Consider the following 18,172-nt stretch of genomic DNA (forward strand, 5'->3'; position numbering starts at 1 on the left):
GCTTTGAAAAAGAGTTGGGGTCGAAAATACACTTCAAAGCGCGCTAACCTCGCGCGCATTCTCATTGGCTGGATGGTTGTCAACAGGCACAATGCCAGCAATTCTCATTGGCTGTCCGCCATTTCAAGTGACTTCACGTGTCCAAAATTAGTTAGCTTCCTCAAATTTCCTGTCAGCAAAGCCTTCTATGCATATGAACACGAAAGCCCGCAAAAGCGCCTTGTTTGGTAAGATGATATTTACAACTGGTCTATTTGGCGGGAGAGTGATCAATTTAGCGATCAAATTTCTAAATGATGTCTCTATGCGGTTTTTCACTGATAATTATTGGACACTGAGCTTAAATACCCATCATTGAAGTTTGGGCATTTCTAAGCTTAGCACCTGGGGGCATTTTGTTAGAACAAAGAGCGGCCATAGTGGGAATACCTCTAACAAATGCTGCCATCTGGCGCTGCGATAAAAGGACTATTCGATTGGCCAAGAAACAGAACAATACAATGCAACAGCACGTGTTTTTGAGAGACGCGAAAGGTCCTGGGTAAAATGACGTCCAGCTTGAACAGAGAAACTTAACAACTTATCTAGAAATGAGGCTGACTCTTTTCCAGGGTTGCTCGAGCCAGTTAGTGGCCTCGTTTTCAAGCTCCATGGTTAATGACGAGATAGTTTTCTTTGTTTAGATTTTCTACCGGCTGTAGAGTGAGATTGAACGATAAACACGTAGGTAGTAAGGCGGTTACAGGTTTGACCGGGCGATTCCTGCCCCTTCTTCTTTGCGCTTTTATTTTTTCGCGTACGTAAGGACATTTTCACTATCGTCTGTTAGTCCCACCCTCTCCTTTCTCACTTCCGCTTTCCAACTTCCGAACATTGGATCTAGACTTCCGCGACATGAACCATTCCTTTGTATCCAAAATTAATACCACAGCCCAAGGAAACCCAAGGGCAAGGGTTGAACCTTTCCACGGGCCATTGCCATCTTTTTCTCAGAAATTACCAAAATGGCGAGGATTCGAGGCAGTGTTTTGCACTCACGTTGCTCGAGCCTCCATTGCGTTATGCGGGACAGGATTATGGCAAATCTGAACTACAATTAGAAGGCAACGTTTTATAAGCTTTCTTTATGGCTTTCTCTCCCCTGAACCATCCGGAATTATCCTCGTTTGTTTACGTTGTGTGACACAGTAAAACCTTATTTTCACAACTTACTTGCACAACTGACATGATTGATTGATTGATTGATTGATTGATTGATTGATTGATTGATTGATTGATTGATTTGAGCTTCAAAACACTATTACCATTTAACTATTGCCATTATTATTACCGTTTGACATGGTTTGAAGAAAGGAAGTTTTCTAATGGCTTAAAGTTTTATCCTTCTTCTCTGTGTGGATCATGATTTAAAAAAATATTCCAGAAACTTCGTAAATAAAGCCGCCAATTTCGGCAAACCGATTTAATTTGCATGATCTCAGATAAAGGAGCCTAGCAACCGCTTTCAGTATGACGTAAGAGTCACATTAACGAGAAATTTTATAACAAAATATTATGGAGAGGCGGCGGAGCGTGTTGAAACGTGGGGGAAGGGGGAGGGGGCTCATCTTTTACCCAGCCATGCGCATACCCCTACTCAAATATTCCAAAATGCCCAAACCTATTTGCAATCTTTACAGTGTCTAGTGTATCAGGGTATCCGAAATCGATTTGTGACAATGCATCAGTAGGCAGTTGTTCAGGCGGTCCTGCTTCATGGTGCTTCTTAGGTAGTTCTTGAGTCGTCTGAATGCAGAAAATATGCGCTCTGAAGTCGCGGATCGGCTACAGGTAACGTCAAATACATTCATAAGAGTTTGTGTTCCTCTCCTAAGAGTGTTTTGGTGACAGGAGTTTTGTTGAAAGCTTCGCACATGGTCCGTATAATTGTAAACTAACATACTTCGGGTAGCGCAGTTCACACTGCATCAAACGTTTTACGACATAGTAATCCGCCAAGCGCGATGCTGGTAAGACGATTTGTGAAAAAATCACGACATTGAATATTTTGCCAATTTTTATGTTGCGCTAGCGCCCCTGGCTAGCGATATTGTCGGCACCAAAACGTGGGGGGGAGGGGGGGGCTACAGCCCCCCTGCTCACGCCCCCCTGCTCCGCCGCCTATGTTATGTTGTCTCCCAGATCCTGAGTTGCCAGATAGTATTGTGGCTTTTTAAAGGCATAAAGCTGATATAGTTGATTGGTTTGGATGCTTAGGCTGAAAATTTAAGTTGCATAAGCGTTCTAAGGAAACGGAATCTTTAATTACGAGCTGTTTTTTGCTTTACGAAAATGTTAAACGACTTTTAGTCAGTTTCGCAGTTTTGACAAGAAATTTGCTCCTCCGAAAATGAAAGAAATCGTTTTGCCAGTATTGCAAAATTTGGGCTGACATTTTGTCCGGAGAAAAGTTTCGATTTATTTGACTTCCCTCATGTCCCTAATACTTGATCACCTTTTCAACCTATGATCAAACTTTTTTCAGTTTCCTTGGCTTCCAACCGACAGCAGCTACCATAGCAACAGTGACACAAACCCCTTCATTTTAAATAAAGTCGATTATCTCGTAATCATCTGCTAGGACACTTACAATAAAACTTTCAGGATTTGAATTACTCAACCTAGACAACTTGTGGGGGACTGGTTTCAGAAAAATCAAACTACAACCAAACTTATAACTTTTCATTTCTGTCCAAAGGTCTTTTTTCATAGCAAAACGTTTTAAACGTACATTGAGCTTCTTAATTAGGTGCCTGCGATTTTAAAATGATTGCGAAAATAAAGCACAATATATAATCGAAAAGGTCGTAATTTGCATAAATCGAGATATTTCAAAAATGTCATTGCAGAGTTTTCTTTTAAATTGTAAGCCGTAAGAATAATATTTTTTGACGTTGGAGCAAATTTCAGACCGTTAAGAGCGATTTCGGGTATCACGCAAATAACACTGCCTGTGTCGTTCTTCGTCGTAGGGTAAAAGGAAAAAACTGAACTGTGATTAAACGACGAGTCCACAAAACACTATCACACTCTGCGCATATTATATGAAGCCTCATTGCTTTACATCGAGAAAATGCCCAATTTGTTTCGCTGCCGGGCTTGAGGCAAAATTCTGTTTTCTGTTTAAACGCCGTCCGTTGTTTTTGCGCCCTGCAAGAGATTAAAAGATAAATACCAACTACGAGCCCAACTGCCGGAACGTAACCCGGGTTTCTGTAGCATGCAGTAACTAGGAGTATTGCTACTCCACCCCCCCCCCCCCTCCTCCTCTCCCCACCATCGCTACCTGGGTCACCCCCAGGAACATGCTACTGGTACACCAGGCTCGAACCGCTCAAAGCCCCATTAGCACTAATCCTGGGTTGACTGTGCACAAAACCTATAAATTGTTTTGGTACTTAACCTGGATTAGCGCAAATCGTGCTTAGAACAACCCGGCCGAGGGCTCAGTTCTTCAAAGCACGATGAAGCTAGCCCCTAGGGTAGCCTGAAGTTTAATTCCAGTTTCTTATGTTCGATAAAGATTTTTCCAAAGATTCTTGCCCTTAAGTTGTGACATTGAAAAACGTTAGCTTAAAATCAGCTTTGAAAAACATTTTCACCGAGTAAGATAAACACCTTGGTTAACTTCAGTAATCGTGGATTAGCGTTAATCGGGTCTTGAACGACCCGGGCCTGGGTGAAGAGAGACAGTGTGGAGACTGAAAGTCAGTTCTTGTCCAAGGAAACAACACAGCAATGAAAAGACCAACTAACCTACAATCACGGCTATAAACCTTGAAACAACTGATCCCATTCCCGCTTCCCCTTAATGTTGTTTCCTCCACAAAACAAGTTCTATTGCATCCCAAACCTGAAAGAGGCTGGTCTGGCCAGCCGAAGTGTTTTTAAAATGTATTTACCCGTTAATGTATCGGCTTTGCAGTATTCCTTGGACTTCTCATATTTTACTTTTATCAAGTTTAGCCGATTAGATCTCTCCCGAGATCCTACGTTGACTACTAGCAAGATCTTTGTCCACGGTTTCAGTTTTTGCAGTTTATTTGGTTCTATTCTAACAACGGTTACGATAAAACAACATTGAATCAACATTGGGTGGGGGAGACGGATGTAACCAGCAAACCACCACGCTTGCACACCCTACAAGAAAGCAAATGATTTATCCAAGATATTTTGTTTTCTCGGCACCTATCGTCGATCAGAGAACGTGACCAATGCCTAACATGTTGAGAGTTTTTTTTTTATTAAAAACTGGACCATTGGATAATACAATCCCAGAGTTTTGATTGGCTAAGCGGTCATGGGATATCAGTCGTTATACCATGCCCGAGAAATGGCGGTCATTCTTTAAAACGTCTCTTGGTCTTTCTTGCAAAAGAGAAGCGATAGGCAAGTTTTATTTTCCGACTATTACATGTTTAAGAGGAGAAACTGTTTGTTTTTGTTTTTTTCGATCGAATTGCAGATCTATGCAAACGTTCATTTTACACATTCGCAAGAGAAAATGTTTTACCTTCACACTGATTAGCTACGGTCGTCTACGCGAGAACGAGACCTTCATGCGTGAAAACGAGGTCATGCGCTATGTACCTGAGTTTCCTGCATAGCCGACACTGATTTGCTGCGGGGGAGTGTGGGGGATTTAACGGGTTCCCTTCCCGGGTTAATTGGTAAATGTTCTCGAGTACTCCATTAGCAAACAAATTACATTTAGTTAAAAACCTCAATGAATTGGTGATTTTTTTTCTAGTGTAAAATTGTACTCTGCTGGCAGAGCTTTCTGTTCGTCTTTTTTGTTTCCTTCTTTCGTAGTTTTGGTCGCATCCGTTCAACAAAAAGATCCCCAGAGTTCACCAGCGGCTGCTTTTGCCTTTCCAAAAATCCCAGCTGGCACATTTCGTACACTGCTGTTCCTCCTCAAACAGCTAAGCGAATTAAATGGAATTTTCCCATGATACGAAAGTTCGAGGTGACATCTCACCGAAGAATTTCTTATTTTTCATGACAGTTTTAAAATCATAGGCAAGTAAAAACTAACGATACAAAGTTCTGACGTTTCGGCGACGTCATGACGCCATTCTCAAGGAATGAATCATATAAGCGAGTTCAACGGAGTAAGATCTTAGATTTACATAATGGAGTAATTTAAATAAATACTTTGGCGCGGATGGAATCTGTTTGTACATCAGTTCAAGCGTGGTCTTAATTGTTTGATGTACAGCATTTCGTTTATTATATTGTAAACAATCAAATTTGTTCCTGCATTTTTTCAGTACTTTGAAACAGCTAAGGAGGTCTTCAGGGACTGCGCTCGCGTGATCGTTATCATAATGTTTACGCACAGAGGATGAAGTGCTGTTGTGGCCAACAACGCGCGCATGCGGATGACCACGAGTATAACCAACATAGCTACCTATATTGTAATTTTAAAAATCGGAGAATCAAAGGGCCGTTTACATAAGCGATTCTAGACCACTCTAGCTATTTTTTGCGTCCAATTGCTCGTTCCTAAGTTCAAATGGAGACTGAGGACGATTTTTTAAATTTTCATTTAATCAGAGATTGGAGTCCATCACAAGAAAGATCACATTAAAATTAGTCAGTTACCAAGTTTGAACTACTGTCGTTACACGGAAAAGGGCTTTCAAATTAGAGACTTTGTATGGATTTGGGGGACACCGTCTCAGAATAAGAGATATTTGTATGGAATTTGGCGACCTTTGACAGCCCCCAAACTTGGGAAACTCACTAATTTTTTTTGTTATCTTCAGCTAGCGATGGGGTTCATCTCTTCATATGACGAAATTTGAACAATGTGTAAACTAGGGCCCAGTCCCTTATGAGCTTCGGAACGGGCAATTTTGTGCGATTTCAAATCGCCTGCGATTGGGAATAAGGTAGAACGAATGAAACGTGAGCATGAATCACCACAAAGATCAGGGTACCCACAACACAGCTTTTAATTTATGCGTCGACATGCACTCTGCGGCTTCTCGCAGCAAAATCGCATTTGTTTACACGGCTGATCTGACATCTCGCTTAACGTCGCTGTTAAATTCGCATCAAAAACATCGCCCCGGGCTCGTACTTTTTTGGGCTTTTAAAATTCCATGATTTTCCATGACCTTTTCAAGTTTTCTATGACAAGAAACGTTTTCGAGTTTTCCAAGATTTTTCAAATTTTTGGCATTTTACAGTCAAAATGCGCAGTGTAAACTTTTATTGCTTGGTTCCTTTTGGGTTTTTTTTTTAATTTTTCATCTTCGTGCTTTTTTATTCCCTAAAAAAAATGTGTTGTTAGCAATTTTGTACCGTAAACATTATTTTCCATGACTTTCCAGGCCAGCAAAAAACGAAATTATAAAATTCCATGACTTTCAAGGTTTTCCATGACCCGTGCAGACCTTGATCGCCCTGTAAAAAATGACGGCCCTTGAGTAGATTAAAGATTCCAGCGAAACGAAGCATTAGGTCGGTGTCTCTGTTTTAATCAAAAGTCGGTCTTGTTTGGCGGGATTCATTATATCAGAAGTAATAAAGACAAGGCTCGTTTAATTAATCATAGTAGTTTATTTTTAAATAAATATTTGCATGCGCGTATGAAACTAGGCTGTCGAATTAAATATACAATTTACGATCTGTGAAATTATTCTGCGGCTTCGTCTGATCTGACATCTTGTTTGACGTTAAATCTGTTTCTTGTAAGTCCTGCAAATTGGAAATAGTGAAAAAAAGAATGAAAGTCAACGCAAATTTTACAAATGCCAACTATCCCTTTGAGGTCTCCCAGCATCCAAACCAAATATTGAAAAACAGGAGACACTAGTGTACTCGAGAGCTTTGGCTTCTTGGCAACCTGGACGAGTTACGTAAAACTTAACGGTGGGCGTAAATGCTATCGTCAGACGTTAAAATACTGAATGTGACTAGGCTGAAGGTCTGGCGTTAGCAGTTACGCCCGACGTTAAATTTTATGCAACTCACCCCTGGACACAAGCATGATACAAGCTGATAGAATCTGTTTAAACAGCAATAGTAGTCAACTTATCTTTGGCCATAATTTTACAATTATTCCACGAGCGCGCGTTGGATATGAGATGATAGATAGCCAACGAGGGAGTTGACTATGATCATCTCCTATCCAACAAGCGCGAGTGGAATTATTGTTTTATTAAAACAACCAAACAACCAAATCTTGCTGATTTCGCTTCATAAGAACAACCAGAAAACAATTTAATAGTCGCTATTTCTAGGGCATGGTATAATTGCTGATATACCATGGCGTTTCGCCAATCAAAACTCTGGATTTGCATTATCCAATAATCTCGTTTAAAAATGTCCTTTATTACAACCATTTTGAAATCACTGGTGATTCTTACAATCCGATTGGCTCTCAACAGTGCGATTTATTCACTAATCACAGCACTATATTTTTGCTTTAAATCGCATCCTTTTAACTCATCAAAATTGAAATGAAACCGGGTTTCCTGATGTGGATAAATAAACATTAATATTGACAAAAAAAAACTGTGTGATTTTAAAATGGCTGAAATAAAGTGGTAATTGAACTTCGCGTTGTGTAATTTTGGTCTGAAATCATACTTGTGATTTCATATCCAACTAATCACAAGTACGATTTCAGACCAAATTGCACTCCACTCAGTTCAATTACCATTATTTATTTTCATCATTTGCGTGTTCAATCAAGCAGTGATATGGTATGGAGAACTCCGACACTGATCATTGTTGAGGCTAAAAGGGAATAAGATGCTACGCCAGCCCACTCTCGGTCGATTTAGATTTCCAAAGAACGTAAATCATAAGGGTTGACTTCTGAAAGAGCAATCAAGATTTCTGATTTTGCAACATCAAAACAAAAAGAATTCAAGAGCGGCGAATGCAACAAGGAAAAATTAAATCGTTCTGAAATCTCAGCCTTGGCACTGTTCTTAGTATGTTCTTAAAATTTTGGATGATTCCAGCTTCAACGTTCTTACAAAAAAGTAAGTTTCTTTATATACAATGAACTGAGTGTAACACAAAGGAAAGCGATTCACGCACCGTCAGGTGTACACAGCACTGATGCTGAAGGTTTCTTCATTCTTGTCTTCTGCGTCGTTAATAAAGATGAGTATGTCAGCTTTCCCTGGGAACTGCTGTGGACTGAAGCGAAGTCCGATACTGTGCGATTCCCCCGGTGCAACCTGCAAATGAAAAAAAAAAAAAAAAAAAAAAAGACACACATTGAATAACCAATAAACAAAAATTCCGGCCATTTCGTGCTTTTTTTTATCTCTTTTGTTTTCCCTGAATGAACTAAAAGTTCATTGAGTTCAGGTGAAATGATATGTGCTGTTTGCATACCGCCTTCCCCGGCTCCTCCCATCCAGGGGAAAGGATGGGGGAGGGGGTAGGAAGAAGGCGGAGGGTTATTCCGTGTATTTAAGGTACGTGGGGACTAAAGAATACGTTATTTCAGCCTATTTGCTCTGAAAATAGGGTACTTACATTAAAGCTACTATTATTTGAGAATTTTACGCAAATTAAACTATTTTTTGTGAAACGCTAAAAGTAATTGAAGCATTAATTCCTACGCGCTCAATGTTGGGTCAGGTTAGCTTCCCACGCAGCTGTTCTTAGGAAAGTCGTATTACCCTTGGGAATGGGAGGCTACAGTCCTTACAAAAGAAGCTCCCAGGGTGTTACCTCAATGATTTCCTCTTTGAACTGCAGCAAGTCCGGTCTGTTGCATTTAAGGTGGAACGTCCTTTTTGTCGGATAAGGGTTGGTGAATGATACACGCTGAAAAGCACAACAGTTTCAGAAATTAAACAAATACACGACATGCTTATACAGATTCTAAAAGGACGATGACGAATATCAACATCCACGTTTTATTGCTCTAAAAAATCAAATTACTTTAAACTACGGCATGTAAACTGCAGAAATATAGAAACTTTTATAAATTTGCTTTCGTTTTCCTCTGGCTTTTTCTTTTACCAATATTTAATTTGATATAACGAATTAATATTTGCTTATCATTTAAAACGTATTAAACAAGTTTTACTTGTATCCGACTTAAACGTATTTCTTCCTTTGCTATCCGCTTCGATAAGCAATTTGGCCGTTTGTGAGTAGCAAGAATTTCTGTAAAAATTACGAAAACTAACAATTAAGTAGAAGCCGAAGTTGAAGCGAAAAATATTTTACGATTAGAGCTAATGCTCAATAAAGAGCCGTTTAATCATGCGCTTTGTTGACGAGGAAACTTGCATTAGTCTATTTACGACACAGTGAAGTGAATTTAAATTGTTTGTAATGAAATAGAATTATTTGAGACAAAGCGTCTGAAAGAAACATTTCAAAATACTCATTTTCACAGAATACAACAGAGAGCTCTCACCTTATTGGAGCCTTTTCCTCCTCCGACTTGAATTTGAAGTTCGAATGATTTAGAAATGACAGGCATTTGACAAGAAGCGTACACCAACCACGTACGAACAAGCTGATGAAACTCCACATCTAAGACGCGCAGTTAAGGACGAGTATTTTAATTCCATTTTATTATTTTCCACAGTTTTATTGAACGGCAGTTTCTATCAAAGCATCCAATTACGGTGCTATGCGTCATAAGGTACGGTCGCGCACGCACGCGTATTGCTACTCGTATTTCTACTCCCCCTGGATGGAATGCTATTCCACTATATCGCCGGTAACCATTATACACCTGGGTGAAGAGACACAGTGTGGAGCAAAGTTTCTTGTCAACGGGAACAACACAATGCGAGAGACTAGGCCCTTCAGATCTATGTTCACCGCGCTAACCACTAGTGACGAAATCACCACTCCTTAGCGAGAGCCATCTTGCATTTTAAAAGCAGAGGAAGACTGGGGAGAGTAGAAAGTGCTACCAAGGGGGTGGGTATTAGGCTCCCTAAGATTGTACAATTCCAACATGGTGGCTACAATTAACCAAGATGTCCTCCGAAAACGGTTGCATTGCAGGCTAGACAACTTTCAATTTGGCAGCTTTCTGGTGCCTTTCGTTTTTAACTTGCCAATCAAATTTCAGTACGATTCCCACGATAACGATCGTAACTGCCGTGAAATTCCGCTTACAAGCCCCCCCCCCCCTCCCCCGAAAATAATCTCAGACGTAAACATCCTTCCGATGACAATTCCTGCCGAATATAAACCCATGGATTGTTAGCAAAATGTGCTAAGGTGTCAGCTTAGTGATCCAAGCTTTTTCAAGCGCCTTTCTGAAACACAGAATTCCGTCCAATGATGAGCCTCTCTGAAAACAAGAGCCCATTTCCGAGTTCCTTGGAACCTCGCTATGAAAGCGAGGCTTCGCGCATAGTTTTTGTTATGAAAATTAGTTTTCATTCATACACAAAGCTCTGCACTCAAAAATAAGCCCTTAAATAAGCACCTTTGAGCAAATGTGAACCCAACGCTTACAGTAAAGTATAAAGTATAAAGTATCAATGGTAAACCGCGCAACAAAGATATTACAATGGCCAATTAATACAATGTTGAAATAAATGTGATTGTATATTTCCAGCCTGGTGAATGAATGAGAATGATGTATTATTCCAGAAAGTGACAAAGGCATACTCGGAAAAAAGACCTTCCGATTACTCTTTTCCGAGTTTGCCTGCGTCACTTTCTGGAAAAATACATCATTCTCATTCATTCATGAGGCTGGAAATATACCATCACATTTCTTTCATATACCACACGTTCGACATTCAAATCCTAGCAGTATGCAGGATGTTTGTCCCATGAACTTAGTTTAATGGCCTTAGCTCCCACGAGTCTCCTGTAGCTCTGTGGAAGAGCATCCAAACTAGTAATCAGAAGGTCTTAGGTTCGACTCCTGATAGGAGCACTCAGATTTTTTTTCCGAGTTTGCCTGTGTCACTTACATCATTCTAATATAATGTTGTTGTAGTCAAGGATACCAACTACGTTCACGTACATAAACCGCGCTGTCCCGGACGAGCGCGGGCGCAGCGTGAGATGAAGCTCATGGACGGCATTTGCCATCAACATGATGGGGTCAGACGGTAAAACCTGCAACAGAAATACAAACAAAAACAAATCATAACAAATTGGCCCAGAACTTTTTTTGTCGATCAACGTTGCGATTGCAACGATTTAAATATCGGCAGTATCGGATCGATTTGATAAAACTGGTATCGCCTGACCCTCATCAATAACGCACTTACCTGTAGTTCCTCGGGGTGGGACGAGAAGCACTGTACAAGGCGACTGGATTGAGTTCCACGTAAAATCACCGACAAACGGCTGCTCTGGCCCTCTACGGCGCTCATATCAATTCTGAAACAAGATAAATTAAACTTGCAAAACGATGCACAGAAAACAAAACTAAACTAGAGAAATTAGGGTTTCTTCCTCTCGTTCGCCAAAACTCCTTCACTGTAAGGGTGCCTTGTTGCTCTTCATGTTTTACCATAAACACACACTTGGCGAAGGCCTTCCTTTATAATTCCCTTCAAGAATCTGGAAGCAGAAGCCTGTGTCATCAACGAAGCTGTAAGTCAGCGCACTGATAGCACGTGCCGCACGTTTTAATTTTCTGCCGAGTTGGTTTTGAATTCCTGCGTCGCTGTTTCCCGAGTTCTCGAAACAATTCTTTTTTGAGTTTATCATTTAGTTGACTATTCTCGAAACCTTCGTTCAATTTGGTTTTTCAAAGATTTTTGCACGCAACGTGCATTACAATTCCATCGATTAGCGAATCCGGTGAACTTCTTCCTTATATGGTACGACAAGTTTGATTGACAGAAGACCTTTGCCAAGTGAGTCTCGATTTCAAAGGTCGGGTAGCACTGAAATGGACGGTAACTTAGTTGAGGTAGCCTTTATAACAACCGTCTTTACACGGGGTGCGTACATCACAAGTAGTGGTTTTCAGAACGGTCTTGTAAAAAGTGAAATTAACAAATAATAACAGAAATAATCATTAAAAGCTATACAAATAAGGAAAAATCAAACTCCATTTGCGGTCTTTTCTGTTTAAAAACAGCATTCATCAACATGATGCTGCTTTTTTCACCTGCCCAGTAAAGATGACCTCTGATGAGGCCTTTTAAATGTTCGACCACGACACTATTTTTTACCCCTTTTAAATTAACCATACCGGATGATCACCACGAAACACTGATTCTCCTGCTTTGAAGTATTGAGTATTTCGCGAAGGGAATAATATTATGTGAATAAACCGTTTTTCTTCTTTTTATCCCACGTACCTCTGTAATGAATGAACATACAACTGCCACGTTTGACATGGTTGCGAAAGAAAAGGATCTCTGGGAAAGAAAATAAAAAGAAAAATGGTTAACCTGGGCAGTTAAAATAAAATATACCGGATAATGTACTCAGAAGGAAAATGGGGAGGGGGGGGGGGGGGGGGGAGTGGAACTGCAAAGAAAGACCAAGGAAAGGGGCCAGGTGGTGGATTAGCAGACTGGAACTCCATCCTCCACCTGAATCCACTCCTTACCGCCTCTCCCCTCCCCTGGAACGGATTTAAGGGAGTTTTTCTTGTATTTTATTTAAGTCTTTGTAAGCGTCTTTCGAGTGGTATTATGCACTCAATCGTTTTAAAAAAATCTTCTTAAAGTCTGTCTTCCGAAGCCTTAACTTTTGTTTGGTCTCAAATGCTCCCTTAATTGCTTTAAAGCTAGCCTCCCACGCAGTCCGGTTTTCAGATGGACAGTATGGGGGGGAGCTAATACGAGTCCCCTAAAAACGACTGCGCGCTGCGTGAGAGGCTACTGTAAAGCAGAATCTCCACAAATGTGAATTTTTTCATTGGGGTGAGGGGTGGGATTAGGGGGGCTTGCGCGCTCGCCACAATTTCTTCGGCCTCCTCTTTCTGGATTCGCCCCTGCTGCCCTACCCCCCCCCCCCCCCGCCTCCCCCGCCTCCGTGGATGAAGGCATTTGAACAGACGTACTTAGAATATTCACTATTTGAACTTACATGTACAGAAGAACGAAGAACCTCTTGACAGAAGGTGAAGGTCCACAAGCGATCTTGAGAAACACATCCTGTGGTTCACCAGAAGGCTACAAACACAAACAGTATCTCAGGTCATTGTTTGCACCAAATGTGCAGTTCATATTCCTTAATTATTCTTGGAGAGGTAATAAACTGCACAACGTGCAATCTCTAGTGATAAAAGTAGGCTTTAGTACTTTATCTCTTTTGATAAATAATTGAAGAGTCAAAGCTGTTATCAACGTAACGATAACTACAGAAATGCAACACAAGTTGCAGGCTGCAACATATCTTTCAACACTGCCAACAACAGAAGACTAGTCTACTTCTCCTGCAATGCTATTTTTCGTTGCAAGTAGAAATTGCTAATGACTTAAAACTCACCAATTTCCTTGCTTCACAAACAGCATTCACATCACTGCATCGTACGTGAACTTGAGGTTGTGTATTTTCGTCCAACACTGGTGCACCTAAGCAACAAACAGTGAAACATTTCTGGACACTACGAAGTAAATTCCAACACAAGTTCCCTAAACTAGAACTCAAGAGTAAAGTAGTTTGTAAACCGCAATGTTCAGTTCTTGTCACGCGTCACTGGCACGAGACAATGGATATGTATTCAAGCTTTGTGGAGGAATCTTGTTTAACCTCGAACGCTAGGGTTTGTGGGCTTGATAGACTGTTCACGGTCCTCTATATTCCTGCGTTAGTGCCGAGTTAAGTAGAACGAAATCTGGGAGGAGCATTCTCCACCCTCCAACCCCTCCCCCCCCACCCCCCTCAGTAATTTTTTAATCTCTCCAGCGGTGAGATTCCGCTTGGCGTTCTATCCATGATGGCGGCCCAACAAACTGCGCCCACCACACGGGAAGGAAGGAAAGTGTCAACAGTCTATAGGATCATCAAGCCCGAGAAACGCTTGCATAGGAGATTATACGATGTTAAAAAAAAAAATTGCAGAAAGAACCAAAGAACTAAAGCTGCGTTCACATTAACACCAAGACTTATTTAGAGAAGTAAAACCTCTCTTGGTAAAAACAATTAGTCAGTAACATGTTCTTCCTAAACTTGTTCGTAAGTGAACTGAATGTTCATATTAGGTGTCTGTTTTAGACACGTCACATGTCTGTTTTATAATTTACGCGGTTTCACGTGCATGAGATCTTTGTCATTACACTGTCTTACACCGAAAAAAAAAATCGAGTTCGAACTTGCTGTTACATTCATTCCGGCTGTGGTTTAATCTCACTTGTCAATCCCTTGTCAAGTATTCATTTCCTCACTCTCGGCCGCAATGTTTCTTTAACGGATTCGTCTTACATTGGTAGCATACACCAGTAACGCCTGAGGTAGTTCAGTTAAATTATTCTCAGAATTACAAAGTTCGATCAAACTTGTTAAATGCACCAACTGGTGTGACTTTCCAAAACGACACATGTTAATACTGTAAAAGTTGTGTATTCTTCGGGATTTTTGGTATCAGGCAAAACATGTTTTGCCCTAGTGCGAACGCTTTAAGTTTGAGAGTGCTTTCCATTTGTCAGAGCTGGAGGACTGATTCTTCGAATTCTTTAAAATGGCACATTCTGAGAGTAGCGTGCACCATTCTGAAGCAATTAACAAAAGTGGCTTCAAAAACTCATTAATAATTCATAAACCCATTGACCTATCAAATGGTCGATAATACATCACGTGCAGTGACTTTATATCGATAAACCTCCTCCTTATTAGTATGCGGTGTTTTATCAGCTGATAAAACACTCCTCATTAGTATGCGGTGTTTTTCTCGTATGCTAATTTCCAACGTTCACAAAAGCATAATTGTTATGAACTCTATTGACACACGCTTTTCCAGGAATGTTTTTGAAGCCGTTCAAAAATCTCGCAGCACGTGTTTTACCGGGTCTAAAACCACTCGGCTGTGCCTCGTGGTTTTAAACCCGATAAAACACTCTTGCTCGTTTTTAAACATTACACAAACTGCCGTTCAAATTGGTGCATCCCGTTTGCAAAATAATTGAACTGACAGATGGTAGGTGCCCTTAGTCTTAGTTGTGATGATTGACTTTGTTGGGGCGTTATTACCTGGTAAAGATCGCCAGGGCGGAAGTCTAATGGTCTTCTTTAAGAACGATTGCTCTGCGTGATAAAATCTAAATGTCCTGTCAATCACATGAGGTCGAGGCTCCACTTGAACCGTCAGTATGGCGATAGGACACTCGTCCTTGTTCATGAAAGACACCTGTGGGGGGAGGGAAGGGTAGAAGTGGTTAGTTTAAGTTTGTGGTGATCTAAGCCATGTCTTGCATACTGTACTATTATTATAATGAGTTGGAAGCTCTGCACTCGTTTTGTCAGAGTATAACACATAGTAAATCATATTTTTTCAGACCTTTGAGACAAACCTTAGAACAGAGGTTATAAGGAAGAATGTTCTTTTTATTTTTTATTTATTTTTATTTATTTGACTTCGCCTTCAAACTTAAAACTACAAACAGAACTACGATTCTTTGTAGAAATTCCCTGCGAACTGTATCAAAGTTTTTCGTTTTCAAATTAATGAGTGGGGTCCGTCTATCCACCATTAAGAATCATCCTCCTCAAAACTAATAGAACCCCTGTTAAGAAAGTACCTACCCCAGCATGTGCTCTCTAAATTCCTGAACAAGCTTGTGTGTTAGATAAACCTGCCCCGAACATTTAAAATTCCAATTCGATCTAAGTATTGTCTCCCATTAGCCATCTGTGTCCAATACCGTTGATAAAGTAAATTAAAAGTGATTTATTTATTTTTATGACGGCGTTTAAAAACATGCCATTCGTCCAATCCGGCAATCTTTACCTTTATTTGCCGTGGTTTCAAATTATTGTCTTCTGATGAGCTTGTCTTCAGGTACGTCTGGGTTTGCTGCTTCAGTGGATGAGACGGACCCTGAAGGAAGGAAAAGGCGAACGTTACTGATGTGCAAAGCACAGTCAAGAGGAATATAACCAGTTTTAAGACCCATCCGGTGACTGTAGCGTCTTATTTCGACTTAAAGTATCACTACTCCAACAAACATAAAGTTCATCGCCCGGCTGTTCGAAAGCCGATTAACGCTAATTCATGATTAAAAGTTAACCGAGGTTTACATCTCGCTTATTAAAAGCGGGTTTTGAAAGCTAATTCAAAGTTAATGTTAAAGACAAGTCTAAAAGTCAAAACTGAGGGACAAAATCTTTGGGAGAATCTTTGATGATTAGTCATTAAATTCCAATCAAAGTTCACGTTAATCCAGGATTAGTTTAATCGGCCTTTGAGCAGCTGGGCCATGAGAATAAAAGACAAAACGAACAAAGTAAACTTTGACTTTTTAAACAAATTCTCTCAACTCACAGAGATTTGACACTGAATTGAGTTCCTTTAAAATAAAATATAAAATAACCTTTATTTACCCTCGGCAGTGTTTAGAGCACAAGTGCTAGTGGGGCCGAGCATTAAACTTCATAAAGAAATAATACAAATTGAAAATAACTTGGTTAAAAATCCCAACTGGCAGGAGGCAGACTAGCTGGCTACTTACAAGCGCAGCCAAGGAGTTGAACTTGGGGCTACCGAGAAACAACTCCAGCTAGCGGTCAGAGCGGGACTTGAACCCGGGACCTCCGGATTCCAAGTCCGGCGCCCTAACCACTCGACCACGCTGCCTCCTCCTCCTTCGCGAACAAGGTTATTTTACTTTGAGTTCTGTCACTGTACCTGTTCAGGGACACTGTGGTCCGCTCTGAAGGTCTGGAACTTAAACGGGATGTGTACAGTTTCTTTGGGCCTCAGGAACACCTGTGGATAGGGGCTGCTAGAGGAGGTATCAAACATGTTCTCTTCAAGAGCTGGAACAAATCAGGATATGATAGAGTGAACAGAAGGCACACAACATGACCGTAAAGAGGATACTCAGCAGAAAATTGCGTAAAAGGCCTAGGTGTCGCATGAAAGCACTCAGGTGTTACCTGAACGAGTCTCGGTTTTCCTTTTAAAATGCCTCCATTCTCTGGTGTCCGTTATAACTCTACAAAACAAAGCTAAATGCATTAACATTAAAAAGAACAACATATAACAAAATTACGCTTCTCACCCCATTTAGTTTAAAAGCATCCTCGGAGACCCAGGGGCAGTCAGTTGGGAGCGACCGACTGACTGACCCTGGGTCTTCGAGGATGGTACAATCATTGATACAATCATTGATACAATGATACAATACAAATGATACAATCATTGCATAATTGTATGAAAGTTAGTATTACCCTCCCATCCCCTACTGTAAAGGCGTAGTGATCACGTAGGCAAATTTAAAATCAAGCCAATGTTGGACAGCGGTCACTTCAATATGCGGGTGGGGGGGGGGGGTGTGGAGGGGGGAGTGGGTCCAAGGACATTGCCATGTGCTTTGCGTTGCACTGCTTTGCCTGTACTGCTTGCTCGATTGCTCCTTTGTTTTAAAAGCTTGTATGAAGATTGGTGATTCGAGAACTGCCCGTGAAAAAGACCTAATGTATTAGTTGACATCTACATTACCTCTCTAGCCAAGGAGGGCTTATCGTATTTAAGGGAGAATGGGCACTTAATCGAGGAAATATCATAACGCCTTCCACAATAACTTTATAACAAAAGATGAGCAAGTGGTTGTCTCAGGGAAATATTCTCCGAATTTTACGCGATCAGATTTTAAGCTAGAGAGAGTCTATTTTATTGAATGGATTCAACAAGCGACAAAGAATGTTTACTTAACAAATACACATTTTTTCCTCTCCCGTGTTCATGCATTTCGGTTTTTTTTATAATGCTTGACGATTCACGAGGACACAGGAATTACTAGCAGCCTTGACGTATGTTGACATACCTAAGTTCCCTGTCATCGCAGTGAATGGTGACATTCTGGTCTGTGGAGTAAGGATTTCTGAGGACAAATTCAAAAAACTCTGCTCTTCCAAATGAAGGATAGATTGTGTGGCTGGTGGTGATGTTTCCAGCCAAAGAGGACAGAATCTTCTCGTGCCTCAGCCTCTCTCTAAATAATAATTTAAAAATGGAAACAGTGAAATTTGACAAGAAACGTAGCCT

General features: G+C 40.7%; 1 protein-coding gene across 2 annotated transcripts in view; it reads right to left on the reverse strand.

Annotated features, from left to right (window-relative positions):
• Positions 1–6,589: 6,589 nt before the first annotated feature.
• Positions 6,590–18,172, reverse strand: part of LOC146473929 (nephrocystin-4-like) — a 50,137-nt gene continuing 38,554 nt past the window's right edge. Inside the window, exons 26-39 of one of the 2 annotated variants that reach the window (XM_085117973.1) lie at positions 17,952–18,115; positions 17,062–17,120; positions 16,811–16,941; positions 15,914–16,003; positions 15,157–15,313; positions 13,456–13,541; positions 13,054–13,139; positions 12,318–12,377; positions 11,274–11,385; positions 11,007–11,118; positions 9,443–9,561; positions 8,746–8,841; positions 8,101–8,243; positions 6,590–6,747 (exon numbers count right to left, since the gene is read on the reverse strand). In XM_085117973.1, coding sequence (XP_084974099.1) covers positions 8,103–8,243; positions 8,746–8,841; positions 9,443–9,561; positions 11,007–11,118; positions 11,274–11,385; positions 12,318–12,377; positions 13,054–13,139; positions 13,456–13,541; positions 15,157–15,313; positions 15,914–16,003; positions 16,811–16,941; positions 17,062–17,120; positions 17,952–18,115 — 1,413 coding nt within the window. In that variant the 3' untranslated portion in view covers positions 6,590–6,747; positions 8,101–8,102. Of the gene's footprint in view, positions 6,748–8,100; positions 8,244–8,745; positions 8,842–9,442; positions 9,562–11,006; positions 11,119–11,273; positions 11,386–12,317; positions 12,378–13,053; positions 13,140–13,455; positions 13,542–15,156; positions 15,314–15,913; positions 16,004–16,810; positions 16,942–17,061; positions 17,121–17,951; positions 18,120–18,172 lie in introns of both variants that reach the window. The other variant, XM_085117972.1, reaches the window with a different exon arrangement.

This window comes from Pavona decussata, unplaced genomic scaffold, assembly GCF_977016875.1.
Source record: "Pavona decussata unplaced genomic scaffold, jaPavDecu1.1 SCAFFOLD_92, whole genome shotgun sequence".
NCBI lineage: Eukaryota > Metazoa > Cnidaria > Anthozoa > Scleractinia > Agariciidae > Pavona > Pavona decussata.